This window comes from Carassius auratus, unplaced genomic scaffold (genome assembly GCF_003368295.1).
Source record: "Carassius auratus strain Wakin unplaced genomic scaffold, ASM336829v1 scaf_tig00214152, whole genome shotgun sequence".
NCBI classification, from domain to species: domain Eukaryota; kingdom Metazoa; phylum Chordata; class Actinopteri; order Cypriniformes; family Cyprinidae; genus Carassius; species Carassius auratus.
The window spans coordinates 1,199-26,048 of record NW_020527539.1 but is presented as its reverse complement, the minus strand read 5'-3'; the positions used below and the strand labels follow the sequence as shown (position 1 = coordinate 26,048).

General features: G+C 38.9%; 1 protein-coding gene across 2 annotated transcripts; it reads right to left on the bottom strand.

Moving 5' to 3' along the window:
* Positions 1–159: 159 nt before the first annotated feature.
* On the bottom strand, positions 160–16,563 carry LOC113091266 (electrogenic sodium bicarbonate cotransporter 1-like). Of its 2 annotated transcripts, none has more exons than XM_026256675.1 (17): positions 16,352–16,563; positions 14,724–14,837; positions 13,840–14,014; positions 12,443–12,576; positions 11,456–11,727; positions 10,372–10,439; positions 9,036–9,221; positions 8,696–8,809; positions 6,301–6,462; positions 5,039–5,217; positions 4,058–4,130; positions 3,887–3,955; positions 3,488–3,661; positions 2,901–3,065; positions 2,586–2,679; positions 2,058–2,140; positions 160–1,674 (listed from the first exon to the last, which is right to left on the bottom strand). In XM_026256675.1, the coding sequence occupies exons 1-16, from the start codon at positions 16,546–16,548 to the stop codon at positions 2,094–2,096; spliced, it is 2,223 nt and encodes a 740-aa protein (XP_026112460.1). In that variant the 5' UTR covers positions 16,549–16,563; the 3' UTR covers positions 160–1,674; positions 2,058–2,093. The 2 variants fall into 2 exon arrangements, with proteins under 2 accessions (XP_026112460.1, XP_026112461.1); XM_026256676.1 differs by having other exon boundaries at positions 2,058–2,137.
* Positions 16,564–24,850: the final 8,287 nt, after the last annotated feature.

Sequence of the window (24,850 nt, the reverse complement as noted above, 5' to 3'; positions counted from 1 at the left end):
CTTTAATGAAGCAAAAAGTTTTTGTTTTTTTTAGTCTTACATTGAAATATGATTTTGGTGGGGTTATGTACCCTATGTTCCGTATCAGATAAAATTTTATTAAAGGAGGACAAAAAGTATGAAAACAGTAGCACAGAAATAAATGAGCAGACCATTTAATAAATTGTTTTTTAATATTCATTTCCTTTGAAAAATATACATTCTAAAATAAATTTCAGCTGTTTTGTTCTAAAAAGTCACAAAACTTGATTAAAAAATGTATCATTGTTACACACTCTACAATTTAACATTTAGCATTGTTCAAGAATTCCCCCAGACATGCTTCACAATATATTTCATCTTTAGGTAACCCCAAAAACATAAGTTAAAAAAATATACTTACAAGGTTAAAAGTTGATTTCGAAAATAATGTATACTACAATTTGTATACTTTTGTTTTTTGAAAGAAAAAGGGAAAAATGATGACAAATTAGCAGAAGTCGAAGGATACTTCTTGGAATTCTTGAAGGATCAACGAGAACATGTTTAGGACATGAACTGTGTGACGCAGCACAAATGTCATCTTCATTCAAATGTATGTGCCACACTGTTGACACACTTATTTTTTTACAAATGACACAACTTGCAATATGAGACTGAACGACAAGACATATAAACCACAATTTAAAAAAGTGATCTGAATTACATGAAAATCTCAAACCTAAAGAAATTTCACATATTATTGCAATTCAGGTTTAAGCCACTTAGGTAAATCCTTTGAAGGACAACAGACCTTCGAGTTCATATAGGTTATAAACGTACACTTTTATTCTTTTAGACATTTTCCATAACCAGGTAACAAAACAACTGCCGGACCAGACTTGAAATGCAAAATCAATTATTAGGCTTTCTTAATTATTCAAGCTTACTAGAACGTGTTTGGATAATTAGGCAGAAATATAGTTTGTAAAACAAAACATGAAATTTAATAACGCGCTATATTAAATGAAAAAATATGAAAAACAGCATGTTCAATGCCAATCAATAACATTAACCATTATTAAAAAGTTAATCAAGTTAAACATTACTGTATAATATTTTGTCACAGTTGTTCTCTCTCTTCATAATAAAAAATCATTTGCTGAATAGTTTGCTCAAGATGTACATAAAAAAAAAAAATCTACATTAAGATCTCATGCTGTGCAAATAAAAACATGAGAAAGTTACATTATTTTCTTACATAATGCCTACCATGTAAAACAGAGGTAGAGGAGCAAAAAAATCAAGGAAAAGAATTATATTGTATTGGATGAATAAATGGAGGGAGCAGTTGTGGAACTGGGTAAAACAGCTACAGCATTTCTTCACAGCTCAGCACGTACTGTAAGTGAAATATTGAACTGAATTGCATAGTAGTTTAGGAATTACAACTTTGCAAACTGGAGTGATTAAGTGAGTGGAAGCCGTTATTTAGTCTTCACAGAATGGATCCATGATGGGGAACAGTCTTTACTAAATATCCCTAGGCAAATGGCTTTCTGCAAATCGGAAGAGCTAATAAAATCTATGAAGCTGATTGGTTAGAGGAGTTATATGGACGTCTCAGACCCTCGACTCCTCCAGTAGTAGTCATCGTTGTCATCTGGGTCCAGATCTATTTTAATCTGAGGCACATTTAATGGCAGTCTCTCTGAACTGAAAAAGACAGACAACTTACAATTCAATTAATTTCCCAGTAACTACCAAGAATTTCTTTGCTACTATTTAACCTGTGGTTCAAAGAATTTTCTTCTAACAAGCTAACAAGAGTAGTATTAAGGCATTAACTAAGCCTTGATGAATTATGATTTTGAAAGAAATAAAGGTGGCTTGTAGTGAAAGCATCTTGATCTCACTGAATTATAGTAATGCATACACTATTCTTTTTATCAAAGATACAAAATCTGAAAACTGATCTTATCATTTAATATGTACAGTTGTTAAGAGTGCTCTGCTTCACACATTCTTAATATTCTATGTTGTTATTCCTGCATACTATAACTACACATTACTAACACACAACAGCTCAAGATGCATACCTTGACATCGGGATGGTCTGAGAGTAGTGCCGCTTTTCAGCTAGATGTATATCGGTCAAGAAATGAAGGGGACTTTTCTCCTGCTAGAGAGACACATGGTCTATTATTAGCACACGCACGGCGTTACATTGTGCTGAACACCATCATGCTTTTACAGCATACAGGATCAACAGCACCAGCTCAGCACACACACACACAAGCCAAAGAGAATAAATGAAGACTAAAGATTTTCATATCTGGGATTTCATGGGAATGTTTGAATCAGCATTTTCATTAGATAATAAGATCTTAATACAACTCTTAAGATGTTACAAGTTTTAGTAGAAAAGAAAAATTACCCACAGTCTGTTAAATACTAAAGCTGAAAATGAAACGTTTTAGTTGTCAATTGCTATAGAGGACTGACACGTGACAGAGGAGCGAGTGCTAGCATGCGCCGCATTATGAAAGGAAGAGGAAGAAAAATGCTCATGCTGAATCGTTCAAGAGGTCTGAATTGAGGTGAGGCCCCAGGTCCGGTCTACTCACGGTCAGAGGCCTTATCTCCTAAAAAAGGCTCTTGCTCCATTATGTCCATTGGGATTTTAATGCTGGGCACATTCTCAATGTAAGGACAGTCAGACTGCACAGGGAGAAACAGTCAAGAAGAGCTTTAGGAGCTGAACCTACATACACCAGCATAGTTCACACTTGGATGGATAGACTACCAGTCAAATGTGTATCATGCACAGGTATTAAAACACATTATTAAAGGGCCACCTACTCAGTCAACTTATTCCCAAAGTCTTAAGTGTTCTTAATACAAACATTAAAACAAGGCCTTTATTTTTCAGGAAAACTCACATCTTCCATGTCACTGTCTATGCTCCCTTGTTTCTTCTTTTTCTTTTTCTTCTCATCTTCCTTCTTCTTCTTGTCCTTCTCAGGTATGACATCATCCAGGAAACTGAGGTCATGCTGGGAGAAGATCAAGTCCAACGCCTTCCTCACAGCAACCAGAGCCAAGATCTGATAAAAAAGTAAAAAGCTAGTGTTGCTCTTTCAGTTCAGTGCATATACTACAGATGATGAAAAAAAAAATACAACACTGAGTATCTGTTCATATTATGAAGGACAAACAAACATTATTATCAAAATGCTAGTGTAACATTTTATCTCTTTTTCTAGTGGGATGCAATAACTGGCACAAGTACATTACTGGTCAATAGTTTTGAATAATTTAGATTTTTTTTATGCTTTTGAGAGAAGTCTCTTATGCAGTATTGGTTAGCAAAAGAAACTTTCAACAAGAAAATAAAACAAAAAAATCCAGTATTCCAAGCGTCTGACAGGTAGTGCAATTTTAGACCTGAAGCTCTCAGTTGTGCAGTCAAAGCCGCTTCTAACACTAATGCTTGATAAATCAAGAACAGCTGAAAGTGGTGACTAACCATAACGGGGAAAACAATGGCAGCCACAGTGGACTTGAGGACCCAGAGGAGCGCCAGACAAAGCAGCTGGATGAAAGTGAAGAGGTGGACCTTCCTCAGTGGGACGTGCCGCAAGTAGATCAGGTCTGGCTGGTGTTTGGCAGGCATGAGGAGCAGCTTGAGCCGGTCCATAAACTGAGAAGAAGAAGAAGAAGAAAAAAAGAGCAATACTCAAACAAATATATAAAAAAGTGATTGGTGATTATTAAAAACAAATCTAATGTGTTTGGAAATACCCAAAATGATAATGTATAAGGATTTAATTACAATTTTTCAAAAATTAAATTTGATATATAATTCTAGTCTCAGACTTTTAATGTAAAAAGTTTTGAATGGCGCAGAATCGTTTCAAGAACTGACCTGAACTCCGTTGAGTGAAGCGACACCCATGTAGAGGAAAACTCCATACAACACTGGCATTGGTATAAACTACAGGAAATAATTATTCAGACATTCAAAGCCATCATGTGTTTGAGAAGAGACAAAGAAAATGACACACATGCAGCACATGCACATTTATCGTACTGTCACCTTGAGGATAGGAGCCATAAAGACAGACAGACCGGTGAGGATGAAGACAAAGATACCAGTGACTCTCTGTTCCCTGAAGAGGAGACAATTACAAAAATGCTGATTTAGCGCTCAAGAGACATTTCTGTGATAGTCTTTGATGAATAAAAGTTCAAAAGAACAGCATTTTGTGTCACTTTCAATCAATCTGATGTGTCCTTGCTGAATAAATGTATTCATTTCTTTGAGAAAAAAAAAAAAAGTCTTACTGACTCTAAATATTTGAATGTTAGTGTATGTGGACACCCGCTTCTAATTAGCAGGTTTGGCGATTTCAGCTGCACCCATTACTAGCAGGTGCATACAGCAAAAAGACAAACAAACATGCAGTGTATCATTGTTTAAATTACAGGAAGAAGTCAACTGGAAGACGCTTTTATCCACAGAGACTTGCAGTGCACTTATTAGAGTGACTGTTGAATCCCTTGGAGTAACTTGGAGTGTAGTTAGGTGTTTAAACCTGCAACGTCTAAGTTACCAGCACACATCATTAACTATCAGATCCCACTCATTAATAATAATAATAAGGGAAGTGGAAACTAATGGTTAAATATTCCACTTCCCTAATTATTAATGATTCTTTCTGATTATAATATTAATCAGATATTTATTATTCATGTTAATCATTAATACCTGAAATACTTTGGTAATGAACCAAACCAGAGAAGTGTTAAAAGTGCAACCTAAATACTGGCAGTGTGTTTTCAGCAGAACGAGGCCTGTTTACAGTACGTTTGTTCAGCTTACAGCTGCATCAATAACCCCCTGGAGTTCAGTCCAACATGCAGCTTTTTAACAGGCGTCCCACTGAACCCAACTCTGTAGTCCACGAGTGACGCAAAAGCTCTACTGTCAGTCAGATCCTACAGTTTTATGCCACGTTACTCTACAAATCACCACCAAAGATCACTTCATCTTTTGATTTGATTCTTTAGAACATACCTGACACCCAAAAATTTGGGCTGTTCGCCAGGGGCAGACGTCTCGGTCTCCATCTTCAAGCTGTCAATGTGGGCGATGGAGATAACTGTAGCAGCTACATACCAGGGCAGACCCATGAAAGAGCAGACTGCTAACAGCACAGCTACCCAGAACAAGTCCAGATGATAGCCTGCGCCTTTCTGATCGAGACAGAGAAAACAGGTTGTTTACAAAATGCTATAAGAGCAATCATAAACCTTTTATGACTTATTATAGTATTCTGTAACATTTTACAAGAATAGTTGCCCAGTAATGATTTTTTTTCTTTATTATTATTTACTCAGCCTCTCTTAGCTCTAAACATGCATGCTGCTATTTTTGCTATAATTATGTTATAATATAGCTGAACATAAAAGGATGATTTAAGCAGCTCTTTCCATTTTCCAGTGCCTCGGTCATGTCTATCAAGGTTGAAAACAAACCAAATTTGAGTCATCTTTAGTTAAATCAAGTAAAGTTATTTTACTGAATCACAGAATTTTCATTTTTGGGTGAGTGGTCCCTTTAAAGGAGCCATCGGGTTTCTTGAGTGCTTTATTCTAACAGATAACACTACTCTGCTCACACAAAAGTAAAGTACAATATGTCACCAGGGCAGTGTAATTCTCACAGAGATAACAACAGGAGCTCTTCAGCTGGGAGGCATTATAGTGAGAGGACACAATGTTTTGAGGCCAGTCTCACATTACAGGTCAAAAGAGAATAAATGGTTTGCTTTTTTCTGATTCACAATTCCTCTTTGTTCCACTTACAATCTGGACCAAAAGGGTGACGTTGAGGGAAACTGCTTTGAGTCAGAATTCAAAATGATTTAAATATATTTTTTCAGAATTCTCATACATGTAGCCTATAATTCCTGTTAGCATACAATTCTTGAATATCAACAAAGACTTTCTAGTTATCATCTTACAGACTCAGTATATTACAAGTTTTCAGTTCAGTATTAAGAATATTAAGATCAAATATCAATTCCTGAATTATTGATGTACAGCTCTTTTCCCTTTTGGCTTGCCTCAGACCTGTTTAAAGAATGCTATTTTTGACCCCAAGTTCTGATTCACATCCTCCAGAAAAAAGATAAAGAGCTTTATTCATAAAAGACTTTCTATAAATACCCCAATACAGTCGCCCACGGCACTGCAAGTGTTTCCTGTGGTCCTGGATGGCTCAAAGTGAGCGTGATAAACTTTCTGGCTCGGGAGAGAATCACACAGCAGGCCTACCTTAAGCTTGTGCTCCTTGCGATTGACAATGACAGCGGTGATCTGCTGATCCATGAAGAGCAGGATGGTCACCAGCAGGGCAGGCAGAGCTGCTGCCAGGTACACCCACCAGGGGTTCCCTCCGAACGGAGGCACAAACCAGCCACGGTTTGGGCTTGTTGGCTGAGGATTTGAGAGGAGTGCAGTTTGAGGATCACAGAAGTTTGCAGTCAGGGCACTTGGGAAATGTTTACAGGGTACAAACAGTACCGTCCTGAGTGGACTGGCATTGTCTGTGAACCAGTACATAAGATACAGCAAATAGAGCATGCCAGCCAGCGTGCAACTGATACTTGTTTTTCCTGAACAAAATCTATTTCTATCAAGCAGACGCTCAGGGCACCTGAGTAGAAACACCCCATGTACTGACCCGTGCAGTGCACAGTCCCAAAACCATTTTACTATAATAAATAACATGTATAATAACACATTTTAAACAAATAAATAAATAAATAGCTAATACAGAACAGATCATCTCTTGATTTGGCAATTTTTCCCCATTATTCTGTTTATACAGTGAACAAAACATATTTGAAATAAATATTATTTAAAAAAACTATTAAAATAAAACCGATTTAAAAAAAACTATGTTAAATCAATTGTATTATATTAGCATATACTGCAAATTATGCTAGTTGTTTTCTTTATAGATAAACGCAGGAAAAATAATTATAAGATATTATAATCAATTTTATAGAATATTTTACAGAATTTTAAAGACTATTTTTAAAAGTCTGGGGTCTGTAAGATCTGTTTTATGAAATTAATGATTTTATTTAACAAGGACGCATTTAATTAACATGTTAAATTTACAATGATCATCTGCTGAACATTCAACTTTGCTAACACAAAAATAAATTACATTAAAATATACAGTATCTCACACTATTGTCAGTATAGCTGGCAACAGAAGTGAGTACACCCTAAGTGAACATGATAAAACTGTGTCCAAAGTGTCAATATGTTGTGTGAGCTGTGTCCTCCTGGGCCTGGAATTCACCAGAGCTACACAGGTTGTTGCTGGGATCCTCTTCCACTCCATAGTGACATCACGGAGCTGCTGGATGTTAGTCACATGGTGCTTTTCCACCTTCCGCTCAGGTCTGGAGACACACCTGGCCACGCCATCACCATCACATGTCATCTTTGGTGTGTTAGGGCTCATTATCATGTTGGAAAACAGCCGTTCTGCCCAGTTTCTGAAGGGAGGGCATCATGTTCTGCCACTGTTCATTTTGGAATCCACGTTTCCCTCAAAGAAGTGCAGTTCCCCGGCACCAACCACACTCACGCAGCCCCTGACCATGATGCTACCACCACCATGTTTGATGTAGGCAAGACACAATAGTCTTGGTACTCCTCACCAGGGAGTCACCACACATGCTGGACACCATCTGAGCCAAACAAGTTTATCTTAGTTTCATCAGACCACAGGACATGGTTCCAGTAATTCTTGCTCTTGGACAGGTTGTCTTCAGGAAACTGTTTGCGGGCTTTCTAATGAGCCAGCTTCAGAAGAGGCTTCCTTCTGGGATGACGGCCGTGCAAACTGACTTGTCGCAGTGTGTGGCCTATGGTCCGAGCACGGACAAGCTGACCTTCCACTTCTGCAACCTCAAAAGCAATGCTGGCAGCATTCATGCATCTGTTTTTTTGAAGCCAGCTTCTGCACCTGATGCACGGCACGAGGGCTCGACTTCTTTGATCGACCCTTACAAGGCCTGTTCCAAGTTGAACCCATCTTGGAAAAGCTCTGTATGACTCTGGTCACAGTACTAGTACATCTTTGTGGAGAGCAACAATTCTAATTCTCAAATCCTCAGAGAGTTCTTTGCCATGAGGTGTCATGTTGAGCATCCAGTGGTCTGTATGAGAAAATTGTACTCAAAGCACCAAATCTTAACTGCTCTAAAACAAGATACACAAATGTGTATGGTCCTGTGAAGCAGACAAAAGCCTGAACATGATGAATAAGACATGCATCTTTGTTGTCACTTAGGGTGTACTCACTTTAGTTGGCAGCTTTATTGACAATAATGGCTGTATGTAAATCTATACTGCTATACAAGCAGCACATTGACTACTCTAAAATATGCCCAAGTTTCATTTCTATAGCATTGTCCCTTGAGAAGATATACTAAAATGGTTGCTGAAATGTGAGGCGTGTACTCACTTTTGCGAGGTAATGTATAAAGCATAATAGACCTCTTTCCAAAAAAAAAAAAAAAACACTTACAGACCCCAAACTTTTGACCAGTACTGTAGGTCTGTGCTGGAGACATATTAGAAGTGCACCTCAGAAGGATCATCACTTTACAGTAACAGACAGACAGACAAGGTGGATAGAAATTTTTACCTTAAATTCGCTTGGCACTATGAGCTTTGGTGTATCGACCCCAACCAGAGCGTCAACACAACAGAAGATCAAAATTGCCAGGACAATAGCAAAGTCACTTATGAGTTTTCTCACCTAAGATGGAAAAATGGGGGAAAAGGATGCTTCTTTTAGAGACTAAGTAATGAGCATCAAATCATTAGTTTTTTCCCTCAAAAACTGCAGTACTGATTAGGATCAGAGACTGGACTGACAAAACTATTTTAGCTTAACTGCCCACAGTATAAGGTTAGAGAGCAGGTTTGGCTAAATATTGCCTCTACACATGTAGTATGATTAGAGTCACAGATTGACTACTCACAGTAGTAGGAAAGAATGGGCTTGTCTTGAATTTCTTCAGACACATGGAGCAGGTGTAGGTGCCAAAGAAAAGGATGAAGGACATGAGGGTGATGTCGGGCACAAAGTCGCAGGCTTTGCCCACTAACTCCCCTCCGTATTTCAAGCATTCCTTCTTTGACAGTGAGGACCAGGTGGCATTCAGGGGCTGCACAAGTGACACAAAGACACATGATCAGAACATTAAATCACAAGGTGTCTGGATCAAACTTATAAGATGTTCATTTACAGAAAATCATTTCATTCCTTGGAACTCTTTCGTTCATGAGAGTAGAGGCAATAAGTCAGATTCTGTTGACTGACTTTATAAACTCATTTGAAATGATTTAAAAGACTTTCTTTGTGCATTTATGTGATCATGTTTATAATAACTGAAGGATGAGAGGAAATTGTTTTCCTGTGGTGATCAGCTTTATCAGCAAACAGACCAAACATGAACCCAAGACATTAATTAAAAGTTGAGTGACCCGTGAAAGTTGCAGAACATTAAACGCTCTCCAGTTTCTGTTTGAAGGCAGATACGCTGTCGTCTTCAATCTCTCTGGAGTTTTACAATGACTTTGTTACTGTTCAGGTTTGCACAAAATGTGCGAAACGTGAGCTATGGCTAATTCAGTTCCAAAGATGTTGGCAAGGATTTGGGCATTATGTTTCAATCATTTCAAACTGAGGACTTCATCTGAATGGAAGCATTGAGAGATCTCTATTATTCTCAACTGGGAGCCCAGTTTTTCTAATGAAGAGAACAAAATGTCAGGCAGGTCTGGATAAAATGTTTTAGGAAACAGCCAACAATTTAAGGATTAAAAAGCACCATGGATTTTCTGAACATAAAAGGAGAGGGAAGTTTTTTCAAATGTACTGTGTTCTATATGGCGACCTCAATGAATCCAATAAGATTCAAGGCTAGAATACACTACTTCACAAGGTTTATGTAGCAGTCAATGTTAGTTGCTATAAGTAAGAGACAGTCTGCAGATGTTCAGCAATTTACAGATTTCACAAAAAAAAAAAAAATAATGTAGTATTTACTGGGCTCAAACTTTGATTTTGTAGCTTTTTCAGACTATAATTCTGTTCCATCACACATGCATGATATTTTTAGTCGATTTAAGAACACATTTAATTTCTTCTTTTTTTCTGTTTCTCCTAGTAATAAGGAGCATGTTTATGATGATGACATTTTACAAAGCGGTCAAGTGTATAATGCCTAGAGTTTTACAATTTGCTCAGATTTGAAAAGTCAAGTTGTGTTTTCCAGCCGTACACATATTTCAGTGATGTTTTGAAACACTTACAGTATCGCTGTAGTTTACTGTCCAGATAAGTGAACCAAGCGGATCAGTGTACACATCTGAAGAATTGACTGAAAAACACAAAAGGTCAAAAGTGTCAAAGCTGGCCTTCAGAAAGAACCAAAAGCATACAGTGGGGTTCCAACATCTGAATCCACCACGTAAAAATAAAACAAAACCTAAATCTTATTTAAATCTGAAGATAAACAATGTTTAGGATTTTGAATAATTCTGAAACTTTATTCTTTAAAATAAAGAAATAATGTATAAATAAATTTAAAATAGAAAGGTTTTCGCTTCTGTTTTATATAAACATATTAAAGTTTCCAATCTTCTGTTAGTCACGTCTTTACGTGATATGAATTCACAAGACAGAGTTCATCAGTTTGCATGCATATGAAAAAGTCAGGGGAACACAAACTATCAATCCAAACAGCTTTTTGTTGGTCAGCATGGTGAATTCACATGACTAACCTGGACTCTTTGTGAAACCTGCAAGGTGAAATAATTTGCCCAGGTTAAATTCCTAATTAAAATAAATTCCTAATTAAAATAAATGGATTTTGACAGTAAAAATTATGCTGATAATCAATTTTTTTGTCAACTCTGATCTTGATCCTGAGTTTGTGGAGTGCAAGCACATAATTGTGTGACATCGGTGGCTAACAGACATGCCTAACTCATCAAAACTCTTTTGCTAAAGGTTAAGAGATTGAAGAATATTAGAAATTCAAACACCATATAGTGTTTCATATCAAGAAGAGGAATAAAAGTTGGTAACTCCACTTGAGCTCAAAGTAGCACATTCTGGATCCCAAGCGAGGGAAAAAAGGTCATTTTGTGCTACATCAGATCTGCCTCACTGAGCAAAGTAATGTTACATATGCATCAGTAATCTTTTTTCCTGTTCGTTCAGCTCTCATCGTTTCTTGCATCTGTGGACGTGTTGGAGACTTAGGAAGGCGATTTACAATTTGAAATGAAAGTAAAAATTCAGGTAAGTTTACAAACCTGCAATGAATAAAGGTTTAGCATCTAAAACTTCAAAACAAGAAAACATCACAGAAAGAGATGTACCAGGTCTTACCATCAGTGGGTGCCACACACATGCAGTCATACTGTGTGACGTAATTGATTTTATAGTCTGAATTGATCGGATAATAATGGGCCAACTTCAGCATCTTCTTTAAGGCGTCATAGATGAAGATGAAGCTGATGAGCGAGGAGAAGCCCTCTTCTGTAAATCGGGTGAAATACTGCACCAGGAAACTGGCATCAGTGACCACCAGGACTAGACAGAAGAAGGCCGACCACAGACCGATCCAAAGACGGAACTCTAGGTAGTCAAAACCATTATCCCTGTGGAGGATAGTATGAATAGAAAATTAACCAATTTTCAAATCATACAGCAATAAATAGTATACTACCATTCAAAAGAATATGTGGGGGACATTTTTTGCTCACCAAGATTGCATTTATTTAACTAAACAAATTATAGTGAAAACAGTAATATTGCTAAATATTATAAACACTTATAATATCTATTTTGATATCATTTAAAACGTAATTTATTCCTGTAATGGCAAAGCTTAATTTTCAGCAGCCATTTTTCCAGTCTTCTTTGTCACATGATCATTCAGAAATTATTCTAATTTACTGATTTGGTGCTCAAACATCTTATTATTGTCAATGGTAAAAATGTTGTAATGTTTAATATTTTTTGTGGAAACTGATATATTGTTCAGGATAATCTGATGATTTCAACGCCAATCAGCAAACTCGGGAAACCCCCTTTTCGGCAAGGACACAACACAGGGAACCCCCTAAACAAGCAATGCAAGTACATCCAAATTCTCTATAAAATCCTAAATGATTCCCTTTGAACTAAACTGACCTACTTCCTTAACACTCTGAATTGTAGTAGTGTATCTATGACCAGCGCTGGAAATCACCATGTACTGAACACTTCAGTAAACTTCATTTACAGAATCTAAGTTTCAGTTAACTACTAAACAGTCAGTATATGCAGTAGTTAGTTTGTGAGGACACATTCTGAACAAAGATGATGACGTACCTGCTGAAGTTGAAGAGCAGCCTTTCAAACACCAGCACTGGTCCCGTACTGCTGAGGATGGTCAGAGGCTGCCCAGCCAAGAGGCAGAAGAGGCCTCCAGTCACCGCTGTACCCAGAAAGCTCTCCAGCACACCCTTCACACGAAACACAGTGAAAAAGAGCCAAAGGGTTAGGGAAAAACCAACTAAGGCTCAGTCACAATCACGTTCCCTTGAAATAAGGTCTGTTAAAGTGTATTTAAAGCCCAGTTCATACGAGAACAGTTTTCTTTGTTCACCTTGTTTTGTCTCATGCAAATCTGTGCTTTTCCCACACAACCTCTGTAAAAAATGACAAAGCAGATAACCTACTATAGTTTTTCAGCTAAATCAAAGGTACTCTGAGAAATGTAATCTAAAGACCTTGCCCACAGAAATGGCTCGGATTGAATCCTAATGAATTAATTCCTTTAATGATGTATATCATTTTCAAAAAATAGTTTTTATTCCCCATAAATTTAATTAAGTGTTGCACATGGCCTTCCATAATGCCACTATCCAGACAACAGACTCCAACCCTCATTATTAACTAGTCCAGTCCAAATCAATACATGAAATCACGTCAGCAGGCGTCTGCTGTTAATAACAGAAATCCAAACGCTGTTTGAAAAACTAATCCTAGAGAGTTTATGAAAACTGCTATAATGAACGGCATCTGAAGAGACAAGTGACTTCATGTTACAGTCGTGCTTCATAATTTAAATCCTGTCTGAATCAATAACGGGTGTGTTTTACCTCACACAATTAGTAAAAAATGACTCTAACTCGGGCACTCTCTGAGAAATCTACTCCCATCCGGATGGGAATGTCTGTGAATGTGGTATACTATATACGGCTTCATCCGTCTTTTGACCTTCATCAAATACAGTGACTTAAGTTAATTATCTTGTTACGCTGATTAGTACACCTTCATTAAGGATTTAGACTTTTTGTTGGGTAAAATAACAAAACAATAGTTGGTGGCTAAAATAGATGGAAATGGAATCAGTAAGGAGAGTCTGATCTACTTTGTACTACTCAGAACAGACCTAGACCTCATCTTAATTAATTCCTTAATTTCGTGTTTTATATAGAAATGTTATAATGTATAAATAAATAAACTTTAATAGAAGATCCCTCTAAATTACACTTTGCTAACTGACAAATACTCAAGGGCTTACTAACATGACCTTTGAACTAGAGGTAACATTTCAAAAGGAGGGCAGAGAAGAAACTGCTCCCAGTGTGTGTCAGTTAAAGATTGATGAGAATGAATAACACTGTAATCCCTGGCCAGGTTTGACTGATTCTTATTTAGAAAGGCTCAGGGCACATCCGTGAACTCATGAAGTTTCTCATGATTTGCGGTTTTATCTTCACCTGCATGTTCTCTGTGGCGTCGCCCAGCAATCCTCCGAACGTGATGGCATTGGTTACTGTTCCCAGGTAGATGAAAAGAATGGCAGACAAAGACTGGATGTGTAGTCCATCATAGAAATCACTGAAGAAAAAGGGGGCTTTTCTTTTGACATCAAGAATAAGGCCTCCACAAAACCTGAAGAACAAAACATATGACATAATTGTTATAGTAATTTTCATTCCATTTCTATGTGTTATCTTAATCTTGCTTCCTCTATATAAATAAATATTTTCACTCTGTACAGTGGGTTTCAAAAATCTGAGTCAAACTTAAAACTTATAGGATTTCATTTTTCACAACCTAATAATAAACATAAAAATAAATAAACGTAATAATTGCAAAAATTTCAGGATTTTGAAAATTGCATTTTATGATGAACAATGAACAAGAAATATTATTAAATATTATAATATTATATTATATTATATTAAATATAAATATTATAATAATATTATTAAATAATATTTTTGAGCCACTAATAAAAAAGAGGGACATTAATTTATAAAAAATATATTAAAGTAATATTTTAAACCGTAGCATGTTTACTGGTATTATTAATTGGTAACTTCTATTTAGTGCAGAAAACTACTCATAAGCAGTTCTTTGCCAAAGGTCAAGGCATTTCTAAAACCAACAGCGGGACTGTACTGTACTAGTAAAAAGAAATTGAATCTAATTATAACAGTCTGTACTCCGTAAACAGAGCACATGCTGACTTCAATGTTTGTCTAATATTAAGATAATTCTAGTCATTTTGTCAAACCTTCATCTGAACTAAATATTGAATGTCAGAGGTTAGGCTTAATCTGTTCCTCAAGAAGAATTTATACAAGCATTAACTTACTTCCCCGTCCTCTTCAGCTCATCACCTACTGCGTGCCCCCCGCCCCCCTGTCCACCGCTGTGAGGCGTGTCTCCATTCATCTGTGTGCTGTCCCCTCCAGCATACATGTTCTTTCTGGACAAGATAACAAACAAATGAACAAGACACTTATATTATTATGATATTATTAATGCCCTAAAATTACCGTTTATAAAGGAGGAAAGAGAACAGAGAAAGAAAGATGACAAAATAAATAAATAAATCCAGCAATCTCATACAATGGTACTGAAGCTCACTCAAACACATTAATATGTTACTCATTCAATCATCCATATGGTATACAATCTTAAAAAAAAACAAGGAACGATTGGTAGAACTATATGATAATAGACAATCAGATAAATTTATCAAACAATAGACAAAATTATAAAACAACAGATAAAAAGACAGATTGAGAGATAGAATAACTTGACGATTGATAAAACGGTGCATTGATAAATAAAATGATAAGATAGACAGGCAAACAAGCAGATACGGATAGCTAGATAAAAGATTTAAAAAATATATAGTTACAGACAGACAGACAGACAGATAGTTACAGACAGACAGACAGATAGTTACAGACAGACAGACAGTTACAGACAGATAGACAGATAGTTACAGACAGACAGACAGTTACAGACAGATAGTTACAGACAGATAGTTACAGACAGTTACAGACAGACAGACAGATACAGACAGACAGATAGTTACAGACAGACAGACAGATAGTAACAGACAGACAGACAGACAGTTACAAACAGACATACAGTTACAGACAGACAGATAGTTACAGACAGATAGTTACAGACAGACACACAGATAGATAGTTACAGACATACAGACAGGCAGACAGATACAGACAGACAGATAGTTACAGACAGACAGACAGATAGTAACAGACAGACAGACAGACACATACAGACAGACAGACAGACAGTTACAGACAGACAGACAGTTACAAACAGACATACAGTTACAGACAGACAGATAGTTACAGACAGATAGTTACAGACAGACACACAGATAGATAGTTACAGACATACAGACAGGCAGACAGACAGATGAACCAGTTCAGTATGTTGTTTATATACAACAATCCATGACTGAATGTATGAGATCTATTGTGTGTAGTGTACACTGTGTGCTATGCTGGTGTGACTGACTGCTGCTGGCACATTTGTCTGCATATTGCTGATATTGGCTGGTACAGACTGACATGGCAGGATGAGGAGGCAGCCTGCTGTCACTTCACCTGAAGCCAAAGAGAGGTGACGTACGCTCTGCTTCTCCAAACTGAATGAAAGGATGGATGGCCTGGCCAACTGTCTTTTGAAACTATTTCCTGACCATGTGTGACATAGATTATTTAATACACTGTATATGACTATGTATAGAGTTTGGATATTAAAATGTAAAAGCACCTGTACACCCATTTTACTGACATTCTACTGTCTTTTGTAACAATAAGATTTGATTTTTACATTTGCATTGAAATTACTTTAACCCTTTATCCTTTAAACAACAGAAACAGCCTCAGAAAAGCGATCTCATCATTGTTTCAGCAAAAGAAAGAGTGACAGGTTCATATGGGCTCTCTACATCTTTACCTTTTATCTGAGGATGGCAGGGATTTTGGAGGCTCTATCCTAATGGCAGGGTCCCATTCTCCAGGAGGGAGGACAATGACCTCATCCAAGAACTCGTCAATGCCAGCGAGGAGATCTTGTCTGTCCTTGGCTTTGTACGCAATTTCATGGAAGACCTTGACAAGATAACGGTAATTACTGGCCAACTCTCTTCTCATATGACTAATCCAATGCACAAATCTTTTTTTTTTATTTTTTATAATAGATCATAACTGTATTAACAGTGTAACAGATATGCAGGTCAGCGATTCATGGGTTAAATTCTGTTTTATAAATTCAGACTGTTGGTACTAAATGCCAGCCTGGCTGGACTTAAACTATTTACGATGCCCATGCGAGCTTCAAAGAAGAAACGAAAACCCCCAACCCAAATTCTTCCAACACTGGAGACAAAGGAACTTTTCGTATAAGTTCCTTACTTTCATTTTATTATTAATATGCATTTTAATTATGTTTATGGATTGCATAAAATGGTTAATCCTTGTTATGTGAAGAGTATAAGTTGCAAGCTTATACTTTAGGAAATGTCTTTCCTCACTTTAACTTCCTCAAAGAGAGCCATGCTTCTGCAACCCCCACTTTTGCAGGTCGTAAAGTTTACGACCACACAGGACAGGAGAGAAGCCAAGTCACTGGCTTCTTTTGAACAATGCATTCTATGGAATGTATTCATTAACTTTCTGTTTTCATGTTTTATAAATGTATTACGTATTCCCTTTTAGTACATTTAGATGTTTCCCAACATCTGCAGTGTTATCATGTGTTAAACAAATCTTTAAATGTGTAATTCGATCTAAAAATTAGATCTTTGGTCATATATATATTATGTCTAGTCTTGTTCTAATCGTCATGCTTTGACAGACCCATTTATCTAGAGCAAAGTAATGAAAAATGTATTTAATCTGGAATAATGAACTTGCTTTAATATTCCTGATGAAATCGGACAGGCCCTAAATCATCAGGGGTTTGTCTCAACCGAGACAAAGGAACTTTCCCTCCGCTTCAGATCGCGGACATTCATTGGATGCTCCCTCGAAAATGGGCGTGAACTATTTCAAGCTATAAGAATTGACCAAACAAGGTCCACCCTTCTCTTCTTGCGCTCTTCTTGCTTTTTTTTTTCTCTTCTCCGTTCTCGGACACGCTGCTCTCCAACGTTGCTTCCGCGCGGCCGTAGGCCGCGCTCATAGCGCGAACCCTCTCAGCACAGGGGCTGAGAGAAAAAGCCATTTTAATGGCTCCTTTGGAAGCTTTCGTTTCGTTCGTTTTCTTTTCTTTTCTTTACTAAAGTTTATTAAACTATTCGCCTCTCCACGCAATGAAGACGAATTCTGGAACAATGTTTGTTGAACCTTTCAAATACCGCGCGAGGACAGAACAAAGGACCACGTGCTCCACGCTCACGCCAAGCGCAGCGTGCATGCGCGTCACATGGCCTCCGTTTCATGGCACATGGCTGTTTCAACGGGAACAGTGCGTAAAGCTCACAAGCTCGACGCCGATCTCACGCCACTCACATGGGACACCTTTTGCAAGTATCACTTTCTCTATGGAGATTTAAATGCTGCTTTAAAGTGTTGTTATGATCTGATTTGTTGTTGGCTTCCCAAAGGTTACTGACTATGATTTTCATACCTGAGCTCCTTATGTGATCCCATTCTACTTCTTTCTCTCTCTCTCTCTCTCGCTCTCTCTCTCTCTCTCTCTCTCTCTCTTTTATTTGGATTCCGTTATGTCTTGTAAATGTTTATTGTCTGTATTTTCGTACGCATATTTACTCTGTGTGATTTGTAGTTTGATGTATTACTAGTTTAATTATTAAAAACCCATATACTGACGATTGGCTCGGACTCCACCCCACTCACATTACGAGTCACTGAAATGTTTTGGTCTTTAGCTACAAGCTCTAAATTTAGAAACTAAATTTATCATAAGGATAGGATAATATTTTCATGGCCAGAGAATACTTTTCCTTGAATTATAAGGCGTGATAACTTTATTGAAAATTGATAAGTCTACAGTGGTGTGCAGGACATACCACGGTTTGATCTGCAGTAATTTATAGTAAGAGATATCACAATAATTGATATGAAGAATGTAATATTGACATATTAATGAGTAAATTACAGTGCCCTGTGATTAGTATTGGTATTGGCAATTGAGCTATTTTTCATAATCAATAAAATTAAATGTAACTGTCATCTGAGATATATATTAATCAAATTCTTGATTAATTATTCAAATTCCCTATATATCATTTGAGTTAATTACTATGTAAAACTCATTGTTGTTACATATTTTGGTGGAGGAACGCGGCTAGTTTCAAACTTCGTTTTGTGAGCAATCAATCTGTGTATATGGTTCTTAATAATTTCTGCACGTGCGCTATGAAATTATGTAACGTTACTGGTGAGATAAGTCGCAAGACGCGAACTCACTCAACTGACTGAGGCAAAAAGCTGGTCAGTCAGCGCTAGGTATTTGTAGAAACTTAACAGTATAGTCACTGTTATTTTTAATGAAAGTAAACTGCAGTATAATATTAAAAGTATCCTGTTAAGAAAGACCAAAATCTTTTTACAGTGAGAACATTTTAATATGAATAATTAAAAGATGAAGAAATCTTTTATTAGTTGCAACATGTAAATCTGAACATGAGCGATGTTCCTCTGATTCAGTAAAAAGGCCTTCTTATTAAATATCGTTATTGAATTCATGGTAAACCACATGATATTCAAAAAAAAAATAAACGATAAAAACTCCTGGTCTAAAATTGGCTTAGCTACCCGATTTTTAAACCTAAAACATTTAAATCATAAGTGCTATTTTGATAAATGTTTATTGGAGTCAACAGTTGGAAAATTCCTGTTTTTATTACAGTTGTGTTTTGGAAGTGAACGGATCCTTCTTCAACCTATGTTAATATAGCACCTCAGAGATTAAAACCTTTGGTTTGTTACTTGTGATTTTTGATGCAGAAAATCAGCCTGACAAATGATCAGATAAATTCTAAGTCCTATTGAAATTGTAATTCCTCTATCTAAACACTAGAGGGAACGTGTGGGTTAGAAATTTCAGGGTACACCCTGCTTTCTGATTCCAGCTTGCATGAGTGCAAAGCTGCCAACCTGTGGCCATTTCAGATAATGCGCTCTGATTGCTAATTTATAATCCCCTGTGATGTATATTTGAATTGGATGTCTAAATTCTCGATAATTATTTGCATTTACAGCTTTGCTCGTGCGAATATTATTACAGGGAAACAAAAGAATGTTCCCTGCCTTTGACTGTTTACATTTACTTTGAGTTTAGTTCAAACATGATTTGAATTAAAATGTAATTGTTTAATAGTGGAAATCTAGATGTTTTCAGGTCAACCACTGATTGACCCACTTAGAAGGTAAGCCATCTAGTGGCAGTCTCCTGTTAAATCGACTAACAGACCTCTGTCTTTTCCATTCTGTTTTGAATTGCATGTCCACTTTTACCCTCTTTGATTAATCTCACACTGTTTGATTAATTTCATGATCATTAATGATAACTTACAAGCTATCAATGGTTATTATAGGATCTTATTCAGATTTTCCTTTTAATTCTTACATGCTTATTTTAAATTTTGATTTAAACCAGTTTTGAATTTTTAATTTGAATTAAGTTTTCTGCTCAGCAGGTTAAAGACAGAGAAGCAGTACTTCCCCCCCCTTGTGGTGAAAACCAGCTACTCCTTCTCCCTTGTTTCATTACTGTCTTTTAATTTGATGTTTATTATTTTGCTTCTCTCTTTTGACTTAGGTTATTTTGATAATTACCATTATTATCATAAATTCCTTTGTTTTGTTTTATCATGATTAGGTAAAGCTGTTACCTTTCCTCTCTACATATAGTTACTCAAGTGATGTTAAACAAACCAAACCTTAATTAACTTTAAGTTTCCTTTGTTCATCCTTTGTGTATTTGATTGTAGAACTCCCTTGGTGATTGGACAGTCATCTCAGGTTTCCAGTGAGCAAGGCTGCCCGACCGGTGTTACCGATACTGGCTGCGAGTGAAACTCGGTCCCTCTTGTCTCAAGAGACATCAGCAATTTTGGCACTCCAAAGGTTGTGCTAAAAGTCACAAGCCGTGCTGTCCTGCGACACGCCAGAGTAACGGAGGACCGGGGACACTGCGGTTCAGTGTTTGGGGAGCACCGGGGAGGTTGACCAAGCCACTGGTTCCCACCTGAATGACTTCAATTCAACCAGGTGAACCAAAAGTGATAAAACCTATCCACTTATTATAAGCCACAGAATATTAGATATTCCCCCGGATATATTTTAAGTGTTCTGACCCTTTTGCTTCTTTAAGCCACACCATATTTCTAGGTTTCCTACCCAGATAGCCCACTCACCTGTTGGCCCTATCTTAAAACCTAGCAGTAGGCTTAGGCCTCCTTATTCTCACTTACACATTGTGTTTCTGTTGTTTTCATCTCATTTCAAGTGTTGTGCTTCACTTTGATCTTTTTCTACCCTCTGTTCTGTTGTGATTTGTTTCTTTCATTTCACATAGAGACAGTAACCTGGGAGCCACCAACGAAGTTAAATAGTAGAGCGACCACCAGCAGCCGGTGTCATCACACGACCCGCTAGGCTACTGCCTGTCAAATCTCCATTTCAGGTCCTTCGTTGACCCAAGTTAATTGGCTACTTAACTGTCTGACTGTTTGCATCAGTCAGCCCCAAAATTCTCATAAACGGCACAGCCCGTATGAATATAGCTCGTTAAATGTAGAACGAACTTGCATTGGTCTTTTTGTGTGTGTGTGCTGTGCTTCTCTCACCGACAGAGAATCAGGATGTTCCAGGCATCCAGTCCAGCAGTCCACGGGGGCCACCTCTCGACATGGTTGAAAGCAGTGACGACCCCCTTCCTGCCCAAGGACGCCAGTAACCTGCAGCACCCAGAGCAACTAGACACCGAGCTAGATGAACTGATGGCACGCGATCCAAACCAAAGCGACTACTACAGAGAACTCGCCAGGATCTTCGGAAGCCTAGTTCACATTCTCGTCGCCCAGGCACGGCTCAGTGAACGGAGCAACATCGCGGAGGAGGCCTGGAAGGACCAGGCCCCAACCCAGAGTCATCTTGATCAGCTTCTCCTCGAGACCCAGAACCAGCGCGAGAAAGAGGACGACACAGATCCAGAGCTACAGAAAGGAGTTGAAAGACTTCACCATGCCCTGCAAGATCCTCGCCTCGACACAGATCAAAGAGAACATCTGGAGAGAGAAGCCAGAAAAGAACTCAACAAAAAACTCCAGCAAGGTGACGCTCTCCTAAAAAGAGCAGAGACTGAATTGAAAGAAAGAGTCTATAAAACCTGGGCCTGCAAAACACACTTGCAAGCGGCCCAAGCTAAATTCAACAAGCTTACTCTGCAGAGAGACAAGCTCCAAGATGAACTTTACACTGCTCACACAGAACTGAGACAATTTCACAGATTACAGAGTGGCTGGATCGGAGAAACGCACACCACAAAATTTCTCCCGGGCCGCCACTCCAACCCTTTCAGCCAAGAACCCAGAGCTGGAAAAGGGGGTGTAGTCTCCCTTCTAAGGAAATCACCAGCCAGCTTACAAGAACATCTGTCAACAACGGAGGGAAGAGAACCCTTCCAGAGAACGCATGTCACCAAACCCTGCACTGCTCACAGAGAACTTCACAAGCTAACCAGAAGCATCTCTACATTCAATCCAGATCCTGCAGGAGGACATGATGTTCATGCTTCTTTACAAGCCATTGACTTTCATTTGCAAACTGTCGCTAACGTGACAGATGTGAACACATTGTACCTGTTAAAAATCACGGCCAGCCGTGATGTGCATTGCTTTCTGGATCGTCAACCAGAGACTGTCAAAGCGTACTACCAGCAACTGCTACAGACTTTGATTCTTGAATTCTCTGATCCAAACTCAGACCATGGGCTCCTTATTGCTATGGACCTCAAACAGGGCCGATTTGAAAACCCACAGACTTTCTGTAGTCAGCTACGAAACACCTACTTCGGAGCATGCAACGAACCAGGTATGGAACAGGATTTCAACTTAAAAACTCTGTTCCTCCCAAACCTACATGCCAGTTGGAGTTTTCATCTCAGAGTCCCAGCGTGTCCCCGTAACAGAACTACACAAGAGTTACGGAACTTAGCCCACAAAGCTTGCACCAAGCAAAAGACTATTTGTGAAAAGACTGTGAAAACCCCAACGTCTCTGTCTCTGAGCACTGCTTGGAGTTAACCCTAGATGGCGCTCTACAACACCACAGTCACAGACATCTTTACAGAGAGTCAATACCATTCCAAGCCAGCAGAGGGCAACACAGTGCAGCCACGTCTGAGACAGCAGAGATCCTGAGGGTGCTGAAAGATCTTCTTCACATGAATACTCGCAAGGAAGATGAGCCAAGCACCCAGAACACTGCCCGAGCTCCACAGTCAACAGCTACAGCTAACTGAACGAGACAGCACAGGTCCTCACACCAGGTACCACAAACACAAGGTACCAGAAAATGCTGTTTTGACTACCTGCCTTCGCAGCGAGCTACACAAGACCGGTCCTCATCACCCACCGATCGTCCCACCTGCCCTAATGCCAACATTCCTGGGCAGCCCTGTCAAAAAGGGGGTGGGTCAAAAAGGAGTCAACAGGGAAGACCTGATCGACACAGGATTAAACCTGACGGTGATCTCATCTTACCTTTCCAAAAGACTCCAATTTGAAGCTAAGAGACAAGATCGAACTCTTACACCTCAAACTTATGAACTGAATGTACAGGTGTACAGACAGGATGACATCCAGTTTGAACAGGTTGTTTCCATTCACCTGACATTCGTTCCGATGAGTCTAATACATCCCATGTATGTCCCACCAATGAACACTCATACATTGCTCATCGACAAAGACCTGCTAGAACACTTTGACCCTTTTCTGAACTTCAAACAGCTAAAAGACTTCGCTCAAGTGCGAGAACCTCTTTCTCTCCAGCCACACAGGTTGCTAGAGCCAGACTGTCAGGTCGCAGAGGTCACGGGAACTCCCACAGAGCCAGACGGTCAGGTCACAGAGGTCACGGGAACCCCAGCAGCCAGCCATGAGTACAACGCCCTAACAACAGGCCCAAGTTCAAGCCTCTGTACCTTAGTCAACAAACAGGGTACGGTGGTACCAGCTTACACCAAAGGGGTCGCTGTTCGGCTCAACCTGCAAGGTGGTCAAACCTTACACCACACGCTGGGTTTCTTCCAATCCTCACCTGAATGTGTGGAACTCGGACTCACACTTGCAAACAAGCATGTCAAACACCAACACCTGTTCCAGCAATGTGATAACATCACAAAAACACACAATGTGATCGTGTACTGGAAGAAGGTAAAAGGACACTCGAAGTTACCAAGTCTAGACGAGGACTTTAAAGATCACACTGACACCCTTGCCAAAACTGGCACACTAAACAACATTCTGTGGTCCACTCCCAACCCACCCACCCACATTCAAGGTCGAAGTGATTACACACAGCACAGAACTTTACTAGCTAAACTGCCTACCTCAGAATCGCTTACGCAGGCTCCGTTGTCTACACAGACCAACATAGCGGACATGCGGGCTTCTGAAACCTTGATAATGACTTTGTTTTACCACCTCTCAGACCCCTCCATCCACCCTGGCAACCAGTCTACAGTCACTGACAACCAAAGCCCCAGACCACTGCATGATACACAAACCATGCTGCGTGCACAGAACAATATTGTGGGTTGTGCACCGTCTGACATCACAATGCCAGGGCGTGTAATGCCACGGAGCAAAAGGGGGATACTGCCAATATATTTCCATGACGCAGCATGTGCTGCACCACGCAGCACCAGAGCCACTGACACAACACTGAGGCAAGCGTCATGCCAGCAGCAAGATGTGGCAAAACATGGGCGAGGGCGAGCTAAACCCAGTCGCCGCCCACGAAGCAAAGAGACTGTCCTGTCCAACCAAAGACAGGCCTTGTTTGTTTCTTTCTCCCCTTTCTCTCTCTCTCTCCCTATTATCTGTACCAGGATGCTGCTTGGTTTGTGCCGTGCTGTCAGCCAAAGAGAGGACAGCTGCCACCGAGAAAACCGCTGAGACTCCTGACTACCGATGACAGGGCACACTACCCCAGCACACTAACGTAATACAGCTGTACAAGGTTCCGATGAGAGACTCCCTCACTCACACTGAGAGCCGATGTCAAAACACCTGTTCAGCCAACATGAGAAAGTGACGGTTACACAAATGGAGTTAGGTGGACACCACCACCGCTCCAAACAGTTCCCGGGAGCTTTGCTTAGAGCCGCTGCTGCCGCCAGAATGTTTAACATTGTTATGTCCAGTGTCAATGCAGCGAACCAGACTGTAAACTCCTTGAAACCACTGTTTACTGTCTTCCA